Here is a 27,794-nt window from a genome sequence, read left to right as displayed (position 1 = left end):
GAGCTTTAAAAGTCCCCATTTATTATGTAACTGAATACGTCTTTATTATTCCATGGAGGGGTTACGTATGCCTAACGCTGTGGCTCAAACACTAGTCTCCACGACGTCTCATAGGCATCAACATCCTTGGGGTCCAGTGGCTTAAGAATGGATTTTTTCATTTGATAACTCTTTCTATGTCTTAGAATGTGTATTAGATGGCTGTTCCATAAGAGACAAGCTTTTGATAATTGTCTCTCAACATGTTCTTTGTCTCTTTTCCTGTCAGTTAGCAGGAAAAGAAAAACACGAAGTCTGAAAGTCTGATAAAGTTTAATACTTGAGGTGGTATCACAGTAACTGGTATCACAATTTTGTCATCATAGTTCCTTTCATTCTTCTCTGGGCTTTTTTTTTTTAAAACAGTATAATAAAAACTCTCCCAAGAGGACTGCTTCCCAGCTATATTTTTTTCCCTCATGCATGTTTTGGATGACTATCCTTTAACATTATGCTTTAAAAAAAAAAAAAGACGAAGACTGATATAATTAGAAAGATAATTGAGAAAGACTTTCAAATTAATCTAGGTGTCATCTGCATTGAAATGTCTCTGGATCCTTTTCCTTGCTCATTAATGAAGTCATTTACCCTTGAATGTTGGAATCCTGCTAACAAGTCCAGCTGTTTGTTGGATTCCCTCCCATCGATGACACATTAATCATTAAAAAATACACTAATGAGTAATATATAAACTTTTTCTCTTGGCTTTTGGTTACTCGAATTTCTTTTTTCCCACATTGGACAATTTATCACTTTTTTAACTTGCTTATTTCAACTGTCAAGCTGCTTTTTCTACATCTACATAACTAGAGTTGAAGTTTAGACATTTAAAACTTCTTATGAGGGGCTGTCCTGTGCATTGTACTATATTTAGCAGTATCTCTCATCTCCACCCACTATATGCCAGCAACAACCACCATTGTCTCCCTTCACCTTATGATAGCCAAAAATGTCTCCAGAGATTATCAGATGTCCTCTGCAGCACAAAGTTCTTCCCAGTTGAGAACCACTGGTTGAGAGAATCAAATAATTCCATAAGATTTTTTAGGAAAAAATGGCAATTCCTCTGTCCCTTATCTCTTCTCTCCTATTTTCCAGATTGTCTTTTTGCTCTTTCTGGGGAATTTCTTTGAATGTATCTCACAGTGCTCTTCTTATATTTTAATTATCAAGAGCTCATTTTATTTGAGTATTCCTTTTTTATACTATCCTGTTCTCGTTTCATAGCTGAAATATCTTCTTGTATTTCTCTTGAAGATACAAATTAGTATTTTTTAAGTCTTTTTTTTTTTTTTTTTGCCCAAATAGGCTGTGTTCTGCCATTTGTCTTTTTGTTTGTTTGTTTTTCTCTGTATTTCTCACCTGTCTGGAGAATGGGATCTCTCTTCCTATTTAAGAATTGAGGACAAAAACCCAATTAGAAGCCACAAGTACATGAGGCTAGTCAACTACAAGTTTCACTAAAGAGTGATCTGGCTGAGTTTTTTACTTAGCAAACATCTGATATCAGCATCTTTAGGTCTTTCTTCTGTGTCTAGTCAGATATCCTCACATCCATTTCACATACCTTCATTTGATCTCTCTGTTCTCAAGATGGTACCACTGGCCTTCAACTCTTCCTGGAGATCCCTAGGGTAAATACCTTGTTTTTACTTCTGTCTGGTGTTGAAGTGGAAAAAGAGACATTCATCCAGCTATAGAGAATGAGGAGAAGATTTTGTGGATTCCTAAAAAGATTTTCAAACAATCCTTATTTAGCCTCTCCCCTTCACCTCTATTTCTAGAGGTACTACTTAGTGATGACAATTCCCAAGTCTTCTGGAAATGTGTTGTAAAAATATGCATTCTTGGCTTTCCCTGCTGCTGGCTTAGGATTCAGCTGTTTCAGACCTGCTAAGTCATTTAATACTTACACACCTGCTTTGCAGCCTCCAAAGTTCTATGGCTATCGTTTCCTTTCTCATTCTTCTCAAGTAGGTCATGGTTTGTTGTTGTTATTCTTGTGGATATTTTTATTTTTTTGCCTTTAAAAAAAATTCCACTTAATGAGCCATTGGAAGAACTTAAAAGTAATGCTCAATCTGCCATTTTTCCCATGGGAGGTTAATCTGTATCCTCTAAATAAAACATCAGTTAATTTTTGTTTTCACTCAATCCAGCATATTATGAATACCATTTGAATACCCAAAGGATATAGTAACTGTTTGTTGTTCCATAGGCAACACTTTTACAAACTAAGTTGATTTTAGACAACTTCATTTTTTATTCCCATAAGGATTATAATCCTGTGGCATTTTGGATGAACAAAGGAATATTGTCCTAATTTTTAAACCAAATTCTAGCTTTCCTTATGATAAATTATGTTGTTTAATGCACATGGAAGAATTCTTGGCATACAGTAAGTTTCAACAACTATTGCTTTTATGACTGCTTCTATTATCCATTTTACTAAAAATATTCCATCCAACTGTTGAATGTTTTCTTATTGTTTCACAGGTTTTTATATTAAAATTTTGTTTTTTAATTTAGTCACTTAGTAAATTTAAATAAATTTAGATAAAAATTCATTGAGATAAAAATGTCTCTCTTGACCCATCAATTTCAGTTCTAGCAATCTTCTTTAAGGAAAACATCAGAGGTGCACATATAACTTCATAGTTACATTGCTTATTACAACAACAGCAAATTTAAATGCCAGTAGTGAGGAACTGATTAAATAAATGATGGTATAGCCAGGTGATTGAATACTATGCAACCAGGAAAAGTGATTTTGCAAAAGAAGATTTAGTGACATGAAAATGTCCAAAGATATATATTTAGCTTAGAAGGCAACAGGAAGAAAGTATAAAATTATATTTAAAAATATATAGATTAATACCAAAAGAATAAATAAAAGACTAGAAGAAAAGACATCAAGAAGTTAGCAAGCAGTATTTAGGGGAGCAAAGACTGCTGAGGATTTTTTTCCTTCTTTGTGCTCTTTGGAAATGTCTCAGTTTTCTAAAATGAAAGTGTATTGCCCTTGAAATTTAAAATACCCAAGACCACAAACACATCTATATGTATAAATATAGTTTTAAAGTAAATAAATTCTTCTTTAAGATTTCCACTGGGCTTCCAGGAGAACCGGGATCCCCTGGGGAGCTGGGACCACCTGGACGCAAGGTAAGTTGAAAAGCTATAAATAACACCTTTCCAAAAAAAAAGTCAGTGGCTGGGGTCTTCATTGTCCAAACGTGCATGTTTTCTGTCTTTACAACTTGGGAATTATTTTCCACATTTACGTGCTCAGAAAGAAGAAAGAAATGCCAATTAAATATCAGTTGCCATTTCTTGGGAGGTAGGGGGAATTAAGGGACAAAATAAATAATACTAGGCTAAAATGAGATTTTTCAATTATCAGTAAATTTTATTTATCTGTTCAGTCTTTGTCCTCTTGTATTCATTAAATGATCAGTGAATGAAGGAAATCAGAGGAAATTAGTAAATAGTGAATACATGATCAAAGTTTCATTCACATGGAACTTATTTTCTTCAGGAATTTGGGTAGACTCGATTGCATTTTTCCTTGAGTGTCTCTCTTAGACTCTTCCTGTTTCAAAGATGGGATTGAACACATGAAATTAAAAACAATTTCATTTTATTCTTTCTATCCCCAACCCAGACAGATTTGTATGTATATACATAAAAATAAAAGTATATTTACTTATGGAAAACAACTGGGATTATCTTGCCAGATGTTTGGGCTGAATCCGATCCCTTTGTCGTCGAGACAATGATGGGAACAGATTAAGGTTCAGCTCAGCTCCTGCTCAGTGGTCAAGGCAAAGCATGGGGTTGAGAAACTACCAACCTCTGCCTTCAGCCACTACCAACTTCAGCCACAATGGATAGTTCAGCCTCATCTAGTTCTTAGCCGTAGGCCTGTTCCAAATCTCTCCATGCCAGTGTCAAATTGTCAGCTCCATCCTTAGATTCTGAAAAACCCTGATCATCTAGACATGGGGCTGAAGGAAAGCAGCCTTTGAAGGTTTGTGTTCATCAAGGCTGCTGCTTATAGATTATTCTCCTTAGAATGTTATTGTTAATTAGGTGATGGACAGCTATATGTATTAATTTTCCCTTTAAGAATAAAAACTTTAAAAGTTATCACTTTCTTAGGGTAATGTTGGTGCACATTCTGGCTACTGATGTGGGTGTCTAGAGCAGTGAAACCACATTTTTTTTTTGTCTGTTTCCCTAGGGTGTGAAAGGGGCCAAAGGATTGGCTTCATTTTCCGTATGTATCTCCTGACTCCAACAGAGAGCTCTGAGCACTCCATTAAATTTATTGATTTTTAAACTTCGGGACCTGGCAGTCTGTTGCCTAATTCTTTCTGTTTTATTTTTGAACAATAGATATGTGAGCTCATTCAGTATGTACGGGATCACAGTCGTAAGTACCTGGCTTAAAATGATCACCGAAGTTGTCAGCATTCATAGAAGAAAAGCAGTGATTTCTGCACTCAAAATTGAGACAATTTATCAGCCAATTTCTTAAAATTAAAGATGTCACTGCATATATTTTGAGTCAGCATAGTCTGGTGTCTACTAACTAACTCCCTCTCTGGCTGCCAGCATGTCTATTTGAACCCATTCCGAGTACTAAATAATAATATATCTAGTACTTTTAATCTAGGAAAAATTGAGATATGAAGTCAGAACTCTCTTGATGGTGAAATCAGTGGGCATTCACAATGAATTCTTTAAAATGATTAGCACCTGACCTAACTGAAGGATTGAATTCAACCCTAACTGAAGGATTGAATTCACCTGGTGTGAAGGAGAGCTGTGATAATAGGGCATCCTGGCAGGTGGGAGTCCTGATTTTAGTTTATAGATTCTTACTCCTTTCCTGGAAAGTTATGCCTGCTTGCTTTAAGTTGAACTAATTGATTTACTTGTAAACTTACTCATTTGCCAATATTTTTTCCTGTAAAGTTTTAAAAGCAAAAAGGCATGTTTATTTGGCAAATGCTCTTTTGAATTAGCTTTAAGACCCTTATGGTAGCCTCTTCTATCAAAATAGGTGTTAGCACCATGAAAGGAATTCCATGTACAAGATGAAGAAAGATTCAACTAATGATCGTCTACTAATGCATAATGACTATTCAAATAAACATGGTTACTGAAGGGAAGAGTCAAAAGTTCCCTCAGGACATTTGGGGCGGAGGGGGGGAATAGACAAATTAGAGCCCATATCTGTAGTGAGCATTGGTGTCAAAAACAGACTTTTAAAAGCTTTGAATGCAAGGTCAATCTTAACTCTGATTTTGTGTAGTGGAATGGAATCATCCATGGGAATCATATCTATTGCTCATGAAGAATGGATGCTTTGGGGCTGGATTAGCACAATAAGGTTTCTAACATGGGATCCATGTGAATATAATGACTCAAGGCTAGATCCAAGTGTGGTGACTCCTGATCTTTTAAAATTTGATGGACTTGATACAAAATTATAAATCCAAAAGTAGGTACAAAATTATTTCAAAAGTGTTATTTAGAACAAGAAAGGAAAGAAGAACCAATGATTTCTGCAGAAACACATGGCTAGGGACCCTCCCAAGGCCTTGTAAGAGGCCCCTGTAGGTGAGAGGTCAAAAGCAGTGCTGTCCGGCAGAATTTTCTGCAGTGATGGAAGTGCTCCAGTGCAGTGTCCAAATGGTAGCCCTGTCCTCATGTGACTTTGAGTACTTGAAATGCAGCTAGTGTAAATGTGAAGGTGAACTTTTTATTTCACTCAAATTTAATTAAAAGTCACATGTGGCTAGTGGCTTCCAATTAAACAATGCAGACCTAAAACTTAAGCTTCATATGCTTCAGAGTAAATCTGTTTTTATATGTACACACACATATATGTAACATTAATAGCTCTAGGTATCTACATGGGGGAAATTTAGAGTAAAAAGAGATTAGGACCTTTTAACTGTTCAAATTTAGTGCACATCTGCAAAGTAATATTTCCTCCCAGGCTAAAGTTCCCTCTGACAGCTGGCGTGGGCTGCTGATTTATGGCTGTATATTGTCCCACTTCTCCATTTCCACTCCCTACGGAAGGAGCAATGCTTGTACCAAGATGCTAGGATCCATCTGCATTTTCTCCAAACCCTATCTGTTGCTTTGATCTTTGAGTCATCCACAAAAAGCACACAGTGCAGAATCTTGGCTGCCAATATTTTCCTATACAGTATAGAATTCCATTCTTCTACCAAATAATAACTCAATTTCCTTTGTTCTTCTTCCCCAGCTGGCGGACATGGTGAGTAATCTTTATTTACAGCATATTATAATCAGGCTCCAAAATGTCATACGTCTGAAAAGATGAGTTAGAATAATGTATTGCCTGCCAAATGATATAAATTTTACCTGGGTTGTCTTTGTTGCTTTATACTGGTAGCATGGACTTGCCTCCAATAAATCACTCAGTCTCACAGCTAATTCTCAACCAACTGGTCTGATTTTTTAAATTATTATTTCAATAGCTAACATTACCATATACCTTGCTGTTAGTTTTTTTGGTAATAATATGCCCCTCGCCTTCATTTTCTCTATTTGTCGTATTGTCTCTATAGTTTCATAGTTAGGAATTAAGATGCAGAGGGGGAAATGTGGAAGATAAAAGTAGAGATGATCGTATAGCAAGTAAGCTGAATGTGCAGCTCACATAATGCTAAAATCCCTGGATCTCATGCCTGATGGTAATTAACAAGATGGTTTAATATATTTCAGTGATAATTTTTAAGTCTTACAAATGCCTATTACTTGATATTTTTCTATAAACCCATCATCTCCTTCTTACACCTTTATACCCTTATACCTTTTGTGTAAAACCACCAATCCATATCCTCTGATTGCTTGTTCACTGATTCAACAAATAGTTATTGAAAGCCTATTACGTGCCAGTCTGCCCCAGGCACTAGGGACAAAGGGATGAATAAGATGGACATGATGGACATGATATCTGTCTTCAGAAACCTCTATTCATGTAGGGGATCCAGATAATAAACAAATGGAAAAATTACAGGTTCCTATAGCTGCTGTGAAAAAGGGAAAAAAATAGGATGTTCTGTCACAGAATTATGTTAGGCAAAGGGAGAAATACTTTTGGATGGAGGAAGGCTCTTCTTTGAGGCAATGACTTTGAAATTTGGACTGAGGAATAAAAAGAAGCCATCTTTTTCAAGAGCCAGGAAGAAAGAAATGCAAGTGCAAAGGCCATGAGGCAAGACAGATGTAGGTGTTTTCTAGGAAGTGGCGGAACCCTGTATGACCGAGAAACAGTGAGCAAAGGCGGATTGACATGTGAAAAAAAATGGAGAAGTAAGCAGGGGGCAGATCAAACTAAGCTTTGCTGGTTATAATAAACAGCTGGATTTTATTTGAATTGTGATAGGAGAGTATTAAAGGGTTTATCAAAAGTATAAAGGGAGGAGCATGAGCTGATACATAACTTTTTGAAGCTGACTTGGGTCAGTATGAGAGAGTGGATTGTAGGAGGGATAAGTGTCAAAGCTAGAGGTTGAGTTAGGAGGATGTCGTGATATTTCAGGCAAAGATGATGGGCTGGATGAGGATGTGTGTGAGCTGCATGGCAGTGACTTGGTTAGCCTTCTTCTGTCTTCATCATCACCTTGCTCTATGTCAAGCAAGAACCATCAGTATACAATCTGTGGACACAGAGCCCTGTTAAGTCCCTGTGTGCCGTCAATCCGTGCTTTGAGGAGGATCTCCTAGATGCCACCACAGTCCATTCTTCAGAATCTTTAGGCCCTTGGCAGCTTGCTGGATTTCACAGAATAGATTTTGCAAGTTGAATAGCCCTTTCGTGTTTTTCCTGAAAACTCCATTTTTTTATATCCAGCCAGCTCTGTGAATTTTTTTCCCTTCATCTCTAAATTATGCTCGAAGCTGCATTGTTATTGTTGTTGTGTTTGTTTCTGTAGACAAGTAACAGCCTAAACAAAAAGCTGGCAGAACCACTTTTATGTTTGGTCCTAATTCTACTCATTTTTTATTGTAAAATTGATGTGATCTCAATTTTTAAAAAATCTGCTCAGCCTGCTAAATTAGACTCAGAAGCTAATAAATTCTGCCCTGTTTCCATTGAGATACAGTTGAATTTGGGGTTGAATGTTTATTATTTCTGGTCCTTTTGCCTGTAAAGATCAAGGCGTCCAGGACCAGAAGGAGATAATTATCTAGCACTAAGGGGGGCGAGGCCCAGTTTGCCCCGGCTGGGGACTCGCGCCTTGGCCAGCCTGGGCACACTGCAGAAGGTATAGTTTCTTATCTTGTGTGTCTCTGAATCTGACCTGCTGGCACCTGAAGGAGAGGAGGTGCCCCACCCCCAAGAGAAGCACATTGAGATTTTCTTTTACCAACCTACATCTCAACACCAGGCATCTACCCTCTACCCTATTGTTAACATTTTTTTTGTTTTTCTTGTACTTGTTAAAAACTGTTTTTTGTTTGATTCTTTTAAATCAGTCAACATTTATTACATCCCTGATATATGCCAGGGACTAATAATTAGACAGATCAAGAGAGACACAATCCCTGTCTCTCACTTCTCAATTAGTAGGAGATGAAAATATTAATCAGATCATCAGACAGATAGAAATTGCCAACTGTGATAAGTGCAGGGCACTGGGAATAGAGTGAATAAATTGAGATCAGTAAGTAAATCTGAAGTTAACACTTTTATTCAAGTTTAACAATTATAATTCAAAGCTCCTCTAATCAATAAGGCATATTTATTGGTTATACTTGCATTTTTAAATAAAAATTTATCAAAGTTTTTCTTATTCTTTTAGGTGATAAAGTTCTCATAGTGAAAAAGTCTATAATAATAATGCCTAATATTAATTAAGCACCTAGTGTATGCCAGCCACTCTTATCTTAAGTGCTTTACCTGTGTCACCACAGGCCAATGCAGTGAGTAATACTTGGACTGAGCATACTGAGGCTTAGAGAGCATAAGTCATTTGGATAAGGTCGTGTGGCCAGGAGGTAGTTGGGCCAGGTTTCTCATTACCTCCCTATAGTGCCTGCCTGTCTCTGCATCGAATCGGCCGCCTCGCGGATGTCAATTCTCCTCCAATCTTTCTGAAACTGTCAACAGAGCTTTCACACCCATTCCTTTTTAACCTCTGTTTCCTTATTAACTAAAAAATGCTTTAGTTTATTTAAGTGAGTAAAGTTCCAGCAACAGACATGATGTCATTGATCCAATCTCTGTAAGTTAAAGGAAGGGTATATCCATGAGCTCTTTATTTAGAATTTGGTAATTAACTTCCAAATTTTATTAAAGCTCGAATTTAGACCTTTTCTGGTGCTTTAAAAGAGCAAATTCGGTTTTTTTGCACAGCATTTTTAATTATTCAAGATTGAAATACATAATATTTCAAGTGCTTATTTTAATATTTAAATAATTAGTAATTGTTTGATATTTAAATACGTGAATATTTAACATTTGAAATTATTTTGCCTTCTTTGTACTTTTTTTTAAACGCTACACGATAAGGGCCATGTTCTTGCCTTTTAGGAAAACCTGAATGTCCTGTGCATCCAACTGAGCTGGTGTTTGTCTTGGACCAGTCCCGGGATGTGACGGAGCAGCAGTTTGAGCAGATGAAGGAGATGACATCCTCCCTCGTGAATGGCGTTCGAGTCCGGGAGAATAGCTGCCCGGTGGGGGCGCGCATCGCCATCCTTTCCTACAACTCCCACGCCAAACACCTCATCCGCTTCTCAGACGCCTACAAGAAGAACCGACTCCTCAGGGAAATTGAAGCTATTCCTTATGAGAGATCCACTGACGACAGGGAGATCGGCAAAGTAATGAGGTTCATTTCCAGGAATGTCTTCAAGCGAACTTTTCCAGGGGCTCATACAAGAAGAATCGCCACATTTTTCAGCAGTGGTCAATCTGCCGATACCCAGTCCATCACCACGGCCACCATGGAGTTCGCTGCCCTTGACATCATTCCGGTCGTGATTGCTTTCAGCAACGTGCCCTCCATCAAGCGTGCGTTTGCGGTAAGAAGCATCTGCTTTTCACGTGACTTTTTTTTTTTTTGGCAGAGATCGTGGGGTGGATATACTCAGAAGCCTCTATAAGAAAGTACAGAATTATACTATTTATTACTAGGTCCCAGGAAATACCTTTATATGCATTGTCCTGCTTCATTTTAACAAGTACTGTATATGAGATAATAGGTATAATTGTTATTCCCATTGTATTAATGAGAAAACTGAGCCTGGAGATTTAACCTGTATGCTCAGGGTCATGCAACTAAGAAGTGGCAATGTCAGGACTGGAACCCAGGTTTGCTATTCTAGTGCTTCAGCAAGAGGCTCTCTGAGTTGCCTCTGGATTTGTAAAGACACTAAACCGGGAAGAACAGTAAACATTCCTGAATGTCACTTGTATGGCCAGAGTAATAATTATTGGTTCAAGATGAAAACCAATTGACTAATTTTATAACTTCACCAACCATGTTAACTATTTTATAAAGGAAAAGCCATTCTAGTTATAGTTGCTTAGGTTAAGGATTAAAATCTTACTTTGTAGCATTTCTAAATAAACCACCTGGGATCAAGACAACCTTTTTTTTTTTTTAATTCAAATATAATTGACATAAAACATTAGTTTCAGGTGTACAACATAATGGTTCAATATTTGTATATGTTGTGAGATGATCATCACAATAAGTCTAGTTAACATCTGTCACCTTACATTGTTACAAAAAAACCTTTTTTCTCACTGTCTTAGCAACTTTCAGATATGCAGTATAGTAGTAACTATAGTCACCATGTTGTACATGACATCCCCATTTATTTTATAACTGGAAATTTGTGCCTTTGACCCCCTTTACCCATTTCACCCATCTCCCCACCTCTGGCAACCACCAATCTGTTCTCTGTATGAGTTCAGGTTTTGTTTTTTGTTTTTAGATTCCATATATAAGTAAGATCATATGGCATTTGTCTTTCTCTCTAACTTAGCATAATGCCCTCAAGTTCCATTTATGATGTCTCAAATGGCAAGATTTCATTCTTTTTTTATGGCTGAATAATATTCCACTGTGTTTATATATATTTATATATGTAGATTTTATATAGAGAGAGTTTATATATGTAGATTATATATATAAAAAATCTCAGGCTCGGAAAAGAAAATAAATGTAAATTAGAAACACCTGGGGCCAGGCTTTGCAAACGCAGTTGCTATGAGATGCAACAGCTCCAAATTCTGTAAGTGGATTTGGTTGCACAGGGTCCTCTTAATTTCCTCTGTTTATTGTCCCTTGGCTTTATTTAGTCATGAAACAAGATAATATCTTAATGCAAATAAATAATCGATGGTATTTGTGATATAAACTTAACTGACACAGTTCCTCCACTCACTCAAAGATAAATGCACAGTATAAAACTTAAGAAAACATATTTTTTGTTTATTTTAAACCTTTTGAGTGTTAACAATCTCACTTAGATATTCTACCCAAACCACCTAGAGACTCTTTGCTCCTTTCTTGGAGTTCATCTCAAAAGGGCACAAATGAAGCTTCACATTTTTAACAAAGACCCTCATTTATCTGAGCTCCAAACACCCTTTGGGCAGAAGAAGAGTTATAAATGACTTGGACAGAAGCCAGAATTGGTCAGTCATCCTGCAAGTGTTTTGTGAGCACTTCATGTATACTAGGTGCTCTCCCAGGTTCTACAGATACAAGACTAAAGTGAAAAACCAAGAGATCCACCCTCACGGAGCTGCCATTAGAGGATGGAACTAACTGGGATTGTCTACAAGGGCTAAAAATAGAGGCCTATACAGAAATTGCTGAGAATCCAACACCTGGCATTCCAGAAGAGAAGTTATATTACTACTTCTCTGTTTCTCTTCTTTTTCTTTCTTCTGTTCATTCTCCTAAATTGTGCTAATCTACTTCTTAACTGTGGTTTATTTCAAAAACAGAATCCAAAAATTTATTGACACAATGAATCTTTATTTGGGGGCTATATTTTAAAACCCTTGTTTGTTTCATAATTACCATGACTTCTAAGTCTCTATTCATCTGAGAGTTCAGTAGTCAGTGTGAAATTTGAGACCTGCAGACATACGGCAGGACTCAGAAGCCGCTGCTCTGACAACATGGTCTGACTTCCCTCTGTTCCTTAGCAAATGGACTTGTGATCACCACCTTGGAAATTTTTCATGACGATATGAAGCTGAGCGACCAGCTGTTCATTCCTTCTGAAATGGAAGGCCATTTTGGACTGGGAAAACTGCAATCTTAGCTTTCTTTTGTCACTAGTTTTCCCCTCTAAATTTCTTTGCAACTACCTCTTCTGGTGAAATTACATTTGTTGTACATTAAGAATTCAAAGATAGAGTGGGTACCTCTTTCTAAAATATTTATATGTCTCCTTTTTAGCCAGCCTAATTTTTTCTTTTACTCTGCTGTTTAGTACTACAGATGAGAGAAACATTAAATGTAACGTTGGACATTACTGATTATTCTTGTGATTGGAGATAGAACTGAAATGGATAGGGTAGAATTTTTAATGAGAAACTAACACTTTGAGCACCCAGTCTTTTTATTTTTAAAAGGATTTTCTTTGTTAATATAGAGTTGTCTAAAGAAGTAAGGTTTCACTTAACACTAATTATATCTTTCCTTGAATGTAACAATTTATGGAGTCTCACGATGTTTAGAAAAGACAGAACAGGGTATCATTTACTGAATTCAGCCTAATTTCACCCTTCTGTAGACTTTATAGCTGTACTTTCATCCAAGCTAGTGCTTCTTTGAATCTACAGAAAAGTGAGAAGTAAGAAAAGTGAACCATAGGACTCTTGTAAATCCCCAATCCACATACAGTTTAAGAAATTTTCTGTAACAGATGCTAACTGTAGGTGCTCCAATGACATGTGCCATATCTCCCAAACTTTATTGTTGAGGAGATTACTTAGTGGTGGGGCAGGGGGGACTGGGGGTCAGGGAGGACAGACCCCTTGTGGACTCTCCCTGTAGAGCAGCACACTAGAATCAATTAGAAGGATGACGTTTAGGTTGATGCTAATGTGCTGACATGCGATTAAATGTCCCACTACAAAATGTCCCCATTTGTGTCACCACCGCCTCATGGCTTCTCTGTTGCCCTACCATTTCAGGATCTTTCCTTTCTCTTCCCTCATACTACACAATGTTCACTTTTATTACTTTGTTTCTCCCTCTCAGTCTTTCCCAGGCACCACACATCCCTTTCTCTGTTATATTTGTACCTGGAAATTTAGTTAAAAGCTTCAGTTGCCACACATTCTCTCTCAGTCCCCCCGCCCCCACCGCCACCACCACCCCCGTAACCCAGATGGCTTAGGAAGGAAAACACGGTGGTCTCCCAGGGATGACTTCTATGGGCACAGATTTCTGCATCTCTTATACATGGAGTGAAAGAGGGGGAAGATGAGGGGGTCCTTCCCATTTCTTTTGCTACTCAGCCCACAAGATAGAAGGTGGTCAGCCTACAGCTCTGTTGGTGCTTACCATGAGCATGGAGAGACTTTCTGGTCCAAATTCCTGAATCAGTCCGGTTGGCTCAGATATCCATCCTGGTGCCACCCACTCTACTGAGAAAGAGAATTCACCACATATAAACACAACTGCCAAAGATCTCCTCTCTTCATGGATAAAGTATGAGATGGAAACTTTTCCAAGAAAGAGGGGAGTCAGCCAGGAGGATTCACGGGGAAACTCTTAGGCATTAGATAGGATCGCACCCACAATTTTCCTTCAACTATCAATGCTCTAAGTCAGTTAACTGACAAGCTAATTATTCTTCATTATCTGGAGCCTCCTTATCTTCTCCCTGCTCTCAAGCCTCAGACTCCCCAGGTAGATTACTAACAATGGGGCCAAACTAAAAATGGTTGGAAGTTGTTCAGAAGAGAGCTGCCTGGATGTGGATCTGGGTGTGCATTTCAAAGCCAGCTTCAATGCTTGGTTCATCATGGAGACTCAAAGATATTTGTGAAGCACAGTCCTGTGAATCTATTTGGTCCTCTGGGACCTGGGGCAGGGCAGGAGGTTGAAGGGTGTCTCTGATCCTCCTCCTTAAATGGCTTTTGTGTCCAGTGTCATTTGATCAGCCCTTTTGTTTGCAAATCCAAAGGGTTCAATGCTTGGAGTGTTCTATTCAAGAACAAGACATGGCTGTCATTGGGTAGTTTTATTTACTAGTAGCGAGTAAAGAAGACGGGATTCACATTCAAAGCTGTCTCCCCCAAGAAAGGCTTAGCCATTGCTTATATACACTATTTGGTTAGTCGCATGTTGACTTCTTTTTGGGGTGGGGGGGAGTGGGGCTAAACTTATCCAGATGGGTTCCAGTCAAGCTCCCCCTGTTAAAGCTGTGTCTGTAAAATACTGTGCTACATTTTAACATTTAGTGAGAATAACATTTAATAAGAATGCACAGACCTTGAAGCCCTTTTCTATCTAACACTTTAACCTTTCTTTGAGCTTCGGTTTCCTGGATGATGAACATAAGAAAAAATGCACTGAGTTGTTGAGATAATGGAAAGGAAGTGCTTTGTGGTCTCCAATGACCTACGTGGCACCCACCCTGTGCCAGTTAGTGCTTTTCAGTTATGAACTCATTTAATGTTCAGAGTAGCCCTGTTAAGTAATAGTATGATTATTCCATTTTACAGGTGAGTAAACAATCAAAGTAACTTGTCATACAGCTAAAGGGAGCATTGGGACTTGAACCCAGGCAGTGCTCTCAGCCCCCCGGACATGTTGTGCCTTCTCGTGACTGTCTTAGGAGAAGCAATGTTGCTCTCTCCACATCTCAGTCCTCTGAATAATCCTGGAAAGTTCTTGCATCTCCGCCCACTAAGCTGTTCCTTCTCTTGCTTCTGCTTCTTACAGATGGACGACACTGGCACATTCCAAGTAATAATGGTTCCACCCAGGGCCAACTACTCATCAGCATTAGAGAGCCTCCAGAGGTGCACTTTCTGCTATGGTAAGACCCACAGAGAGAACATAATTTGATCAGGCCTGTTAAACACATTGAGTCACCATTGGCAGGAGCAGCTAGAACTTGGCATCAAGGATATGAGAGGCCTTGGCAGAATTTTGCTGGGGTTCTGGATTCACCTCATCATACCGCATTGTCCACAGATGGAGCCTCATGGTTCAGCAAGCAGGGTCTCTTCCTAGGTATCACAGCAGGAGGCTTACGCTCCAGGCTTCTCTGCTTCGTACAACTTCCAGAAAACACTAATGATTTTGAGAAAAATTTAGCCTGTCTCATTGCCAAGTTTTTCATGCCGTAAAGGATATTTATGTGTTTTCTAAATCTCCAATGTTCACAATCCCAAAGAAATGTTTTTCAGTAGAAGTGGAAATTAGCTGAAATTTGTGCATTTCTCATTGAAAAGACCCTTCACAGACTCCCAAATGTTAAGCATCAAAAAGATTTACAGTGTTTGTTTTTGTGTCATGTTTCATATACAGAGAACTGGCTAGACTTGTATTTGAGCATTCTAATAAGTTGAATGTTCTAATAATAATGAAGAGAGTGAAAGCCACTGAGATTACCAGTGGATGTGATAGCTCACAGTTATCAAACATTTATTAGAAACCGTACGTGTTCTAATTGTTTTATATAGCTCTGACAATGCTTATTGTGTTCGAAACACTCTTCTAATTGTTTCATTCGATCCTTATAATCACCCTAAAATGCTTGAACTTTTATTAGCTCCATTTTACAGATGTGGAAAATTAGATGAAATAATTTGCTCCGGGCATCACAGCCAGATCAAACCCAGGAAAGATGGCTTTAAAATGACTAATTTATGAGTAACAAGAGATCCCATTATTCTGTTCCCAGAAACTGTATTTTCCTTTGAAGGAAATGCTTAATTCTTCTTCTTCTCTTCATTTCATGTATATCAACGAAATGCTAATGCTTGCCATGTAACTGATCTCACAGGGAGTTGGTAACTCTGAGAGAGAAGTAAGATTTCTTCTAATAGCCCTGTCTTCTTCGGTCTTCCTCTCTACTTTCTTCTAATCAGTCTTTCTCCTTCCCTCGTTCATTCACTCCTGTGCACTCTTCCTGACCCCCTCAATTGCGCAGGGTCAGTTAGGCACTGGCATTCTTACTGAAAACCTTTAACGTGCTGGCCATGCTGTGGATGGCTGCAGCCCACCCTCTACATTCTCAGTCGCACTTTCAAACACGTCAGTTACAGCAGTGTTCTAGGATGTCACACAGTCAGATATTGCACATGTGTGACTGGGGATAGATTCTGGTTCCATTTCTTGGCTTAAACCCTTGTTTTGTCTCTCAGGCATATAATGGAAGATAGTTTGGCTATCATTTCCTACAATTAAAAAAATCTCACAAAATGGAGCAAATGGGCAGCCTGCTGTCCCTGATTTTAGAAACTGCCTTGCACACAGGCAACTGTTCTGTTATCTGACCATTACATATGGTCATAAAGTTTTACTGAAATTCAGTAAGGGAAATATAACTTGTCCAGAGCCACATCGAGTCCATGAGCAAATATGAAGCTGGGAAGTTTGCTATGTCCCTTAGGATCTGGTTATTAACCTTTCATCTAATAGCTTTTATTTGTGGTCCAGACGCATATCTAAGTACCAGCTGTCCACACGCATCTTATTCCATTCTCTTTCTACCTTTTAGTTTTTAAAGAGACCATTCTCATCTTTAGCTATCAGTTATTACTGCAAATCTGGAATTACAGAATGTCAGCTCTGGAAGGGCTTTCTGGGTGACTCTGATCCAACCACCTAATTGTGCAGAGGAGTTGTGCAGAATAGAGGCCCAGCGATGACTTGGACAGAGGCACACAGAGGGTTACTGGGTATAGTAAGACCAAAACCCAGATGTCCTTAGGCCAGGGGGCCTCCCCACTGCTACAGCACAGGGCCTTGTCTCTAACAATAGAACATTGACTTCATATGTAGAAACTTTTAGAAATGCTGCTATGTTTTTTGACAACATAATTTTATTCTCCTGCCCTCAGTGCCTTCTGTAAAATTAGAAGATTAGGTGACCTTTAAGACTCTTCCATTTCCAATTTCTGTTTTATTTCTCTGAATATTCATTGTGTTCAGAGTCAATAAAATTCACTTTCTGTTTCTATTACTATATATTCTTTTCTTAAATGGGATATGCATATTTATTAAAATGACCTAATTTTATGAAGGTCCCTTAATATGCAGTATTTCTATTCATTTATTTAACAAACACGTATTGAGCTTTAAATAATAATCACTATAGAGATAGAAACATGAGCAGTAGCTTTGTCCTTAATGTCTATACACAGGCATAGAATTATAAACCTTTATTCAAATTAAAATAAAAGATTCATTGCTTCACTCTCTTTAAGCAGATTACTTTCCATAGAACAGTCTGAGCATAATGATAAGGGCCATTGATTTAACCTGTATATTGTCAATCTAGAAAGATCATTAGCTTTTATGTAATGATACAGTATACCCTTACAAGCTTGAGCTAAATTGTCCACTGTAATCTTTACAAATTTAAGACACAGCCAAGATGAAACTTCTGTTGAAAGCAGCCTAAGTTTCAAAAGTCAGATAGCGTTAGTGAATAGAATTCATGACACAGGCTGGGTATAGAATTTGTACTTCTTAGATATAGATACAAACCATGCACTAAGAAATCTCCTATGGTTGATATCAAAGTCATTTCGTGAGTATTTTAAAATCGAAGATCACACAGTTTCCAAATGTCAAAATATTTGAGATGCTATCTTTCCGTTTCTGTTCATTGACTCGAAATGACTTTTGGTCTGCAGATGTATGCAAGCCGGATGCTTCCTGTGATCAAGCCAGACCACCCCCTGTGCAGTCGTACATAGATGCTGCTTTTCTTCTGGATAGCTCCCGGCACGTGGGAAGTACTGAATTTGAAGACATAAGAGGATTCCTGGGGGCACTGTTAGATCACTTTGAAATCACCCCAGAGCCTGAGACCTCTGTCACTGGAGACCGGGTGGCCCTGGTAAGCCATGCTCCTCCCAACTTCCTGCCCAACACTCAGAAGAGTCCTGTTAGAATGGAGTTCAACCTTACCACCTACAACAGTAAACGTCTCATGAAGAGGCACGTGGAAGAAGAGGTTCAACAGCTAAATGGAAATGTTTTCATTGGTCATGCCTTACAGTGGACTCTGGACAATATCTTTTCAAGTGTACCCAACCTGAGAAGAAACAAAGTCATATTTGTGATATCTGCTGGGGAAACCAGTCACTTGGATAAGGAAACCTTGAAGAAAGAATCTTTGAGAGCCAAATGTCAAGGTTATGCCCTATTTGTGTTTTCCCTTGGCCCTACCTGGAGTGACGAGGAACTGGAAGATCTAGCCAGCCACCCTTTGGATCACCATGTGGTCCAGCTTGGCCGAATTCATAAACCTGACCACAGATACAGTGTGAAGTTTGCGAAGTCCTTTATAAACTCTATCAGGCGTAAGTCATAAAATCTTCCTTGCATGTTTAGAGTACACTTAGTATTTCCATAAGAAGCGTTGAAAAGCTGACATGGATTTTTGAAAGTCTCTTGTGTGTCTTCAAGGGCAGTGCAGGGACAAAAAGGAAAATATGTAATGATGAATGGAGGAGGGAGGAAACCTCTGATTCCTAAGCATTTAATTTTCTGGTTCATCTTTTTTATGCCTCTTGTTCCTATGGAGAAGCAATCATAACAAGCAGCTGCTCTCACATCTGTCTTCATGGAGCAGTATAGTCTGGGGATGTGAAAATTCAGCCTAGACTTTAGTTAAAAAGTAGAAATCCTTGCCATGTAATATTATCATGCTGCCCTTTGATAGAAAGTGTTATCAGCTAACATACCAAAAACAAGGGCCAAATAAAAATTCAACAATTCCTGGCTTGGCTTTTATAAGTACCAAAGGCAGAGTTTGAAGTGTTAGGAAATACTGTATTACTTGTCAGCATGAAAGATACATCCTTGTAAAACTTTCTCAGCCTTATTAATGACATTTTATGATGCCAGTAATTAGTGTGCCTGGTGTTGAGTTTAAAAAATGCCTTTATTTTTTGGAGTGAGCTCGCCTTGAAAGTGTGTAATTCATTTCAAATGCAACAGGACACATTAAAAAAAAAAAAAAAAAAAAAGCACCATCCTGACTCTGGAGGTTGAAAATTACCGGGTTGAATTTCTGAATATTTTCATGGTAAATGAACCCTTGGAGTTCAGTTGGATAAAGAAAAATGAACACACAGGCTAATGATCACCCAGGATAGCATAAGGGAGATTCTGATTGTGTTCCAACTTGTCACTGACATTACACAGTGAGAGCAGTTCTGGCTGCAAAGACACTGATTAGTCAGTGCGGGTGAGGTCTGAAGAGCCATGGGAAATTGTTGATGGACTCTGTGACTCCAAGTGTGAGTCTAGGACCAAAAGTATTGGCATCGCCTGGGAGCTTGTGAAAAATGCGGCACCTCAGGCCCCACCCCAGATGTTCTGAACAAAATCCGCGTTTTATCAAGATCCGCAAGTAATTCACGTGCACATCTGGTTTGAGAAACACTGATATAGAACCAGCAAGCTCCCAGAATGAAATTTATGTGGATGCGTTCTGGAATATGCACTAGAAAGAGGAGCTAGAAAAAAAGAAGAGAAAAATGGGGGTTGGGGGTCATTCTTAAGGAAGTAATCACAGGCATTAGTGAGGGTAAAATAAAAGTACGCCTTGAAAGACTCTGAGGGGCTTGTAAAGAAACACTCCTTAGGCAAAAATTTGAAAGGAAGTTTAAAGTAGAATTTCTTTCCCCATCCCCGAGATCCTTAGTAGTGTTTCATGATAATTAGCCAAACTACTTCAGAATGATTGCAAGTTTGGTTTCAGACTACTGCAGTAAAGCAAGGATCACAATGAAATGAGTTATAATCATTTTGCTGGGGGAAGTTCTTGCCTTCGATTTATAAAAAATGCAACGCGTGTGAAGCAAAATAAAGCAAGGTGCAATAAAATGAAGTATGTGTGTATACAATTAGATAAATGACAATACCTCCCAGGGCAAGGGGAAGATATGTTTTAAAAAGAATTACTTGGGGTAGGTGAGAGAGCTAGGAAGTGCTTTTTAGAAAACTATAATCATGACACAGTTATATATCACTTTTCTAGAAATTTTCTAGAAATCTCCAATCTTTATAGCTGTAAAATTATGAGAAGTTGAAAAAGGCTTTGGAAAAGTCATATTTGAGCCTGAATACTTAATTCTGTATCAGGCCTACAGACTCACACTCATCCATTCAACATTAACACATTTATTAGATGTGAGCTATTCACACTTGGTGTGGAGTATCAAAGAGTGACCAGAACAGATATAATTCCTGCCCTCCTGGGGATTCTAGTCCAGCTTCCTCTCTAAGTCGCTGAGACTCTTACTTAACACACTGTTGTGATAAAGTTGACTATCAAGCACAATCCACATCAGAATCAACACATTTTCTAAGAGAAACAAAACTGCTAATCAACAACCTGATGCTTAAAGACAGATAAAAAATTAAATATCACATGCACAATAAGGAAAACATCACAGTCTTGGGCCATTCAGTCTAGAAGCACACAGCCAACCTTAACGGCAGCTCTGGACACAGTCCAGGAGAAACTTGCTGCTTATGATGACCCTGGATCACCAGAAAGAGATTTAATTGTGTTTAACAAGTCTGTTCAATTTAATGCTTCAAGGGAATAATGCATTTTTAAAAGTTTACCATCCAAAAGTGGCTTTGAAATGTTTAAATGGAGTGGGAAGAAGCATGTTTTATTATTATGAAAAATTAATATATTTCCAAATTAAATGAGCCACAAATGAATTAAACCCAAGATGGTGCTATTGTTCCTGTTGTTGTTAATGATACAGAGAACATAAAGGGAATATCCTTTTCCCTTTACATTCTGATATTTCAAAGGCATAAATAAAAACCATTCCGATTAGTTCATATCAATTAGAGGCCAGACTCCTAGGATTGGCTCACAATATCTCCTCTAATGTTTGACCAACTTTAGCAGCTAAAGGCATCTTAAATGAAAAGTAAATTGAATTCTCCACCTATAAATTCAGCAGAGATGTATTTTTTAAACCCAGTTTTAGAGACTCCCCTGAGAAATCTGCTCTCATCTCATAGGGCCACCTTAGTTGGTATTGTCCTTTGATGGATGTTGAAAAAAGTGAAGTAACACTTTGCATATAGAGCAGATTGCTGTAATGTTAATAGCCATGAATAAGAGACTCATCACAAATTTTTCTCTTCCTAGTTGCCATCAACAAATATCCATCAGTAAACTTCAAAACAAAGTGCAATAGACTCAACTCTGCAAAACCGCAGAAGCAGTTGCGAAGGTATTATCTGTTTGGTATTACTTGATAAATAAATGCAACTCCCTCCTACCCCTTCCTTCTCCTCTGTCTCTGTTTCTTCTCCCTCCCTTTTCCCCCTCTTCCTCTTCCTCCATCCTGATGTGAAAATATAATTTGAGAAAACAAGAGCTAATCAAAGGTAACTAGGTTGATTTGATAAACAACCAAACAGAGATTTTTTTTTTTACATTGAAAATTTAATTGTTGAAATAAAACAACCGATGAGACTCTCCAGTGACAGTGAGCATACCTGATGACCAGATCTTGGTTTCTAAATGTCATGCCCCACTAAAATGAACCAGGATTTCTTGGGGTGGGGAGCTAATTCTAGGCCGTAGTGAGGCAAGTACACTGTGAACCTGGAAAATTTGTTGTGATAGAAAACAAGAATGTAGTCAAAACCAATAGTGTCATAGCAAAAGGACAAAGGAGCTATCTAGAAAGGATTCCCACTGGCTCAGTTTTGCACAATATGAACATCAGAAAGAATGATGATAGTAATGGATTAAAATACATTGATTTTTAAAAATCCATAAGTCTATAGAGAAACCCAAAAAATGAGAGGGGAGGAAAAGTTTTTTTTGTTGTTTTTTTAATAGAAGTATGCTAGATGATAGATGTAAGAGAAATGGTAGAATTGGAAAATCACCAATTTATAATCCAAAATGTAATAATTGAGTCATCAAAGATCATGGAATGCTAAAACCATTGGGTGACAGGTTGTTGGGGGAGCAGACTAGTGACATAGTCTCACGGAACCACTCACATATTACTTATTAATTACAAAGAGGGAAGTGTGCTTTTACATGGTGAGGTCTGGCAGTAAGATCAGACAGTATCCACTTTAACCAAGATTTGATGCATCATGTGCTGATGCATGGTGAAATACAGCATCACCTATGTGAGATTCTCCCTGGAAATGTTTGACTCAAGTCTAATAATGAGGAACCCACTGGACAATTTCAGAATGTGGAAAATTCTTCAGAACAGCTGGCCTATATTCATCATGGGTTTCAATGTCATGAACAGCAGAGGGATGTGAGGTACTGTCCTAGAATGGGAGAGACTAAAGAGACATAGTAATCAAATGTAGTAATGTGAATTTTGATTAGACCCTAGATCAGAAAACAGTAGCTTATACACATGACAGTTAGGGGACAGATGGAGAAATTTGAGTATAAACAATATGTTGGATGATATTGATTCATGTAGATTTCCTTATTATGCTAACAGCATCATGTTAGCATATGAATATCTGTGCTAAAGTACTTAAGAGTAATATACATGAGGGCTGCAGTCTACTTGTCAGGCAGTTTTCCTAAGGGGAAGGTGGATGATGTGTGTGTGTCTGTGTATAAATACATACATGTATATATGTGTGAATATGTGTGTATATATAGACATATGTGTGTATGTACACACACACACAGAGTACCAAGATGGTAACAACTGGAGAATCATCTAGGTCAGTGGTCCTTTTTGGCACCAGGTACTAGTGTTCCTATGAGAATCAAATGCCTGATAATCTGAGGTGGGGCTGAGGTGGTGAGGCTAGTACCTCTCTGGCTGTGTGGCACAGTTCCTAACAGGCCATGGACCAGTACTGATCCATAGCCTGGAGGTTGGGGTCCCCTGATCTAGGCAAAAGATATGCAGGTGTTATTTATTCATGGTTCTGTTCTTTGCAATATTTCATGATCTTGACAATTTTAAAAATAAAAAAATTATTTGTAAAACTCAATGGATGGCTTAAACAGAGTAATAGACGCATCTAAAGAAAAATACAATGAACTGGAAAATAAAGCTGAAGAAATTACTCAGAATGCAGAGAACATAAATATAAGAAGTTTAGAGACAGTAGAGAATGGAAAGATCTAAATTATATAATTGGATTCTAGAAAGATAAAATAAAAACAATAGATGAGAGACAATATTCGAAGACATAAAGAGATAATCATTTTCAAGAACTTATGAAAGACATGAAGAAAAGGCAAGATATAACAAGTAGGATAAATAAAAAGAAAACAGATATGGATTTGAGGAATACAGAACACCAAGACCAAGAAAACTGAAAAGAAGCCAGAAAGATCACCTACAAAGAAACTAGAATTAGGCTGGCAGCTGAATTGTCAGTAGCAATAGCAGAAATCACAAAACATTGAGAACTTTTAAAGTAGTGAAAGAAAATTTTTGCCAACTTAGAGAAACTATCTTTCAAAAATAATGGTAAACCAAAGACAATTTGATTAAACGAAAAACAATAGCTCATTACAAAAAGGCCTTGCTAAAGGAACTTCTAAAGTATGTGCTTCAAGGGAAATAAAATGACCACAGAAGGAAAGGCTAAGATACACAATAGTGAACGATAAAAATGTGTCCATATTTAGTTGAATCTAAATAAACGTATTTTTAAATAATAGTAATATCTAATTTGTAGGGTTACAAAAAAGTTATACTTGATAACAAAGCTATGAAAATAACAACACTTGGTACCTGATGATTTTAACAGAAAAAAACTGTTAATTGCTTAAACTTAAGAAAAGACATTAAACAACAGAATCATCATTTCTTATTTAAAAAAAACAATAAATATAAACAAATAACATTTTTTCATAAAAAGGCAAGAAAAAAGTACAAGTAGAAGGTGAAATGTAAGAAAACAGAATCAAATACATTTAAATATATCAGTAATATAAAAATACATAGATTAAACATGCCAGTTACAATCCAAGATTGTTGGACTTATGGAACAAAATAAAATCCAGCTATAACTGTTTTCAAGAGACACAGCTACAATATCAAAAATGGAAAAGCTGAAAGTGAAATTATGGAAAAAATATAGCAGGCACATATTTTAAAAAGAAAGCTGGAATAGCTATATCGATATCAGATAAAATATACTTTCAAACAAAAGGGTCACTAAATGATGACAAAGTGTTCAATCATGAAGAAGATAAAACAATTCTACATTTATAAGAGGGTAATAAAATTTTAAAATACACAAAGTGGAAATTGAAAAACTACATGGAGAAATTGCCACAGAGCCATCATTGAAGTTAGAAATTTCAGTGTACCAGTTTGAATATTGATAGGCCAAGCAGACAAAAATTAGTTAAAGATTTAATCATAAGTAACAAACTTGATTTTATAAATTCATTTAGAACCCTACACACAAAAAAATGAGGCATTCTTCTGAAGAACACATGGAACATTAACAGCTGTTGAATCAAGGTGGAGTGTTTACAAGTGTTCATTATGCAATTTTTAACTTCTCAAACAAATGTCAGCACACCTCTAGGAACTATGCAGTACCATACAGTCCAAATGATCTAATCATGATGCAATTAATTAGAAATTAATAAATATATTTTTAAAATCCATATTTAGAAGTTAAAATTGCATTTCTAAATAACAAATAGGACTAAAAAATCACAATAAAACGTAAAAACGCTTAGAACTGTAGAATATGTCAAAACTTATGGGATACATCAGAATTCATAATTTAGGAAAGTTGATAGTCTTAATAATTAAGGAAATTTTTTAAACATTAAAAGCTAATGAACTAAACATTGCTCTTAAGCTTTTATAAAAGGGTAAACAACCCAAAATATTCCCAAAGATAGGAATAAAAGAACTTAATATTTTTTAATTAAGATACTTAAAAATGTATCAATAAAGGCAAAAGTTGGTTCTTTTAAAAATAATATACATATATCTTTTGCATTTCTGAATATTACTTACATTTTTAAAATTAGAAATAATATAAATCAAGATGTTAAAAGAGTGTTTCTTTGTTTCAGTGGTAAATGCTGTGCTAACACACACACATCTGCCCCACATCCGACTGATAGCAAATGTGCACCAGCTCTTGGGAATAACACTTAGGCAAATGCCTTCAACAGCGCGCCTACTGTTATTGTGCAGTGTGCATTTCTATGTGGTGATCAGGGCCAGAGAGGCACTCCTAATCCTAAAGCCCCAGCTCCAGAAGCTCTAGAAGCCTCTGCCTGGAAGCGCTTTCCTCACCCTGGGAAGAGTCGGGAACTGTCCAGCAGCAAATGCCTCCTGAAGTCAGGCCTAAACAGGCCTGCGCGGTCAGTCTGCCGAGAGCAGGGCTCCCCCTGCTGCAGGTGTCTGGAAGTGTGGAAAGGGGCTTCGAATTTGCATTTGTGTTGTACTCCACACATCGTGTAGCGGACCATTACTGCAAGGGCAGATGTGGGAGCCAACTTATGCAAATTAAAAGGCATTTTTGGAAACCACTCCTACCCATGTGTTCCGTTTGAAGAGCAGTATGGGTAGGGAAGGAGATACAGCTTCCCCTGTGAATCCAAAATGGTGAAATGTCAGGAACTGGCTGAGTGAGGTATCAGAAATTGAGACAGGAAATCCATACCTCTGCTGGCAAACTCCCTGTTGGTATGTTAGGTTGAGAAACCCCAACCCTTCTCTAAGTGACCAAAGACTATTAAAAAGGGTTAAGAAGGCACATAGTTGCTTCTGAAATCCCCTGCCTGAGCCTTTCAAGAAAAGTGAGACAGAATTGAGCACACAGAATTGAGGAAGGCGAGAATGCCTGGTAGGCAAGAGGCCTGGCTATAAAGATGACTTGTCAAACCCTCAGAGTGACTTGCATAAGAATTAGGTCATTATGCTCTGAGATTTTTTTAAAAAATACAGGTGGAAGGTAATAACTATCAAATGGAAAAGAAAGAAACTGGACCCAAACACAAACAACCAAGGAGACAAATGGCCAGTGAGGGTGAGATTGCAGTGTAGTCTCTTTGTAAACACGTAGCTCTGTTCAGAGGCAATTAAAAAAAAAAAAGCCACCTGCTTACTGCTTCATCCAGTAGAGAAGCATTTGTGCCAGACTGTAAACCAGTGACAGGACAATTGAATTGTAAAAATGGACACAGTCACCAAAGCCATATGAATGAAACATCTGTGGTAATTCTGCTTTCCAAAGTAATTTTCTGGACATACAAAATGTGTATTAAAAAAAAATTCTTGAAATAGAAGCAATCCATTTGTATTTTCTACTTCAATTAATTCAGTCAACTAGTAAATGAAATATGACTGACTCCTAATTCTCTGCATAGATGGAGGAATCTGTGATCATAGAGAACTGAAATCCACAATTTGTCCCGCTCACTTCATTTTATCTAGTTGCCACATCTTTCCACAAGTTTTACTGGAGCTAGACCCAAGTTGCAAAATGAATTGACTATTTCATTTCTATTTCTTTATCTTCACTACCTATTGTTGGAGTTACCAATCAGTACAGAACTATCTGAGCAATACAGAGCAGGAGAAAGAAATACACAGTCTATTTGATTCTCAAACAGGGTACTCCAATCTTAGCAAATGTTTATCAAAAGCAAGCTCCTACATACAAGAGAGTGAAAAAAATGGGAATTCAGAGATATGATTTTACATATTTGTTTTAAGAATAAAAATGTTTAAGGCAAAGAAAAAAAAGAGCAATGCCATGCTATAGAAGCAGTTACCAATTTAACAACTATTTCTTAACAAAAATAACTAAACTTACCATAAAAAGGATCCAATTGAAAGAGGGGGGATGGGGTGGGAAGAGACCAGTACAGATAAGATAAACTAGGCCATGAAAACAGTGTGTTACAGATTTAAAAAGAATGCAGTCTCCATGATCTGTGCCTATAGACAATTAGGACTATGAGGAATTTGAGTTCCTAATATTTAGTCTGGAAATTAGTAAGAAAATACAGAGAAGAGCAAAAACGGGGAAAGGTGTGAGGAAATAACGTTTGCACTGCAATTTAGCCATGACTGCCATTTTTGGTAAGTAGGAAAAGTCTGTTGGTCAACTTAGTACGTTCCTGATAGCCCTAACATAAGTGAACTGAGACACACTTTGAGATTTGAGATTCAGAAGCCCAGACATGTAGTATATAATGCATGGAGGCTTCTGGGTCTATGTAACGTGAATGGCATGGTTTTCTTTGTTGGTTTTCTTTGTTGGTTTTTCTTTCACCCCTATCATTATAAATGAAAGAAGCAAATGTAATGTGTATGCACATGTGTACGCATGTATGTGAGAAGTGAAATAACTTAATTTTAAATTCTTTCTGTATATTTCACTTATTTTCAAAATTTTGATGTTTCTGTGAAAGAGATTTATAGCTGGTGAAAGCAGGAAAATCCAAATGTGAATAGATCATAGTCAATTTTGCCACTCTTTTCCTGGTCTCCACATTTGGAATTCTGACTCTTCTCG

The 27,794-nt window shown here is 37.5% G+C and overlaps 1 protein-coding gene across 3 annotated transcripts in view; it reads left to right on the top strand.

Moving 5' to 3' along the window:
* COL6A6 (collagen type VI alpha 6 chain) overlaps positions 1-27,794 on the top strand; it is a 142,129-nt gene that overhangs the window by 87,289 nt on the left and 27,046 nt on the right. For all 3 annotated transcript variants that reach the window (XM_016140264.2, XM_016140262.2, XM_016140263.2), the window contains 8 exons: positions 3,142-3,204; positions 4,283-4,318; positions 4,438-4,474; positions 6,326-6,337; positions 9,623-10,116; positions 15,015-15,111; positions 17,942-18,613; positions 21,436-21,520. In XM_016140264.2, the coding sequence (XP_015995750.2) occupies positions 3,142-3,204; positions 4,283-4,318; positions 4,438-4,474; positions 6,326-6,337; positions 9,623-10,116; positions 15,015-15,111; positions 17,942-18,613; positions 21,436-21,520 (1,496 nt within the window). The remainder of the gene's footprint in view (positions 1-3,141; positions 3,205-4,282; positions 4,319-4,437; positions 4,475-6,325; positions 6,338-9,622; positions 10,117-15,014; positions 15,112-17,941; positions 18,614-21,435; positions 21,521-27,794) is intronic.

Source organism: Rousettus aegyptiacus, unplaced genomic scaffold (genome assembly GCF_014176215.1).
Source record: "Rousettus aegyptiacus isolate mRouAeg1 unplaced genomic scaffold, mRouAeg1.p scaffold_m13_p_4, whole genome shotgun sequence".
Classification (NCBI taxonomy): Eukaryota; Metazoa; Chordata; class Mammalia; order Chiroptera; family Pteropodidae; genus Rousettus; species Rousettus aegyptiacus.
The sequence above is the reverse complement of the archived record's forward strand: the minus strand, read 5'-3'. Positions and strand labels throughout refer to the sequence as shown.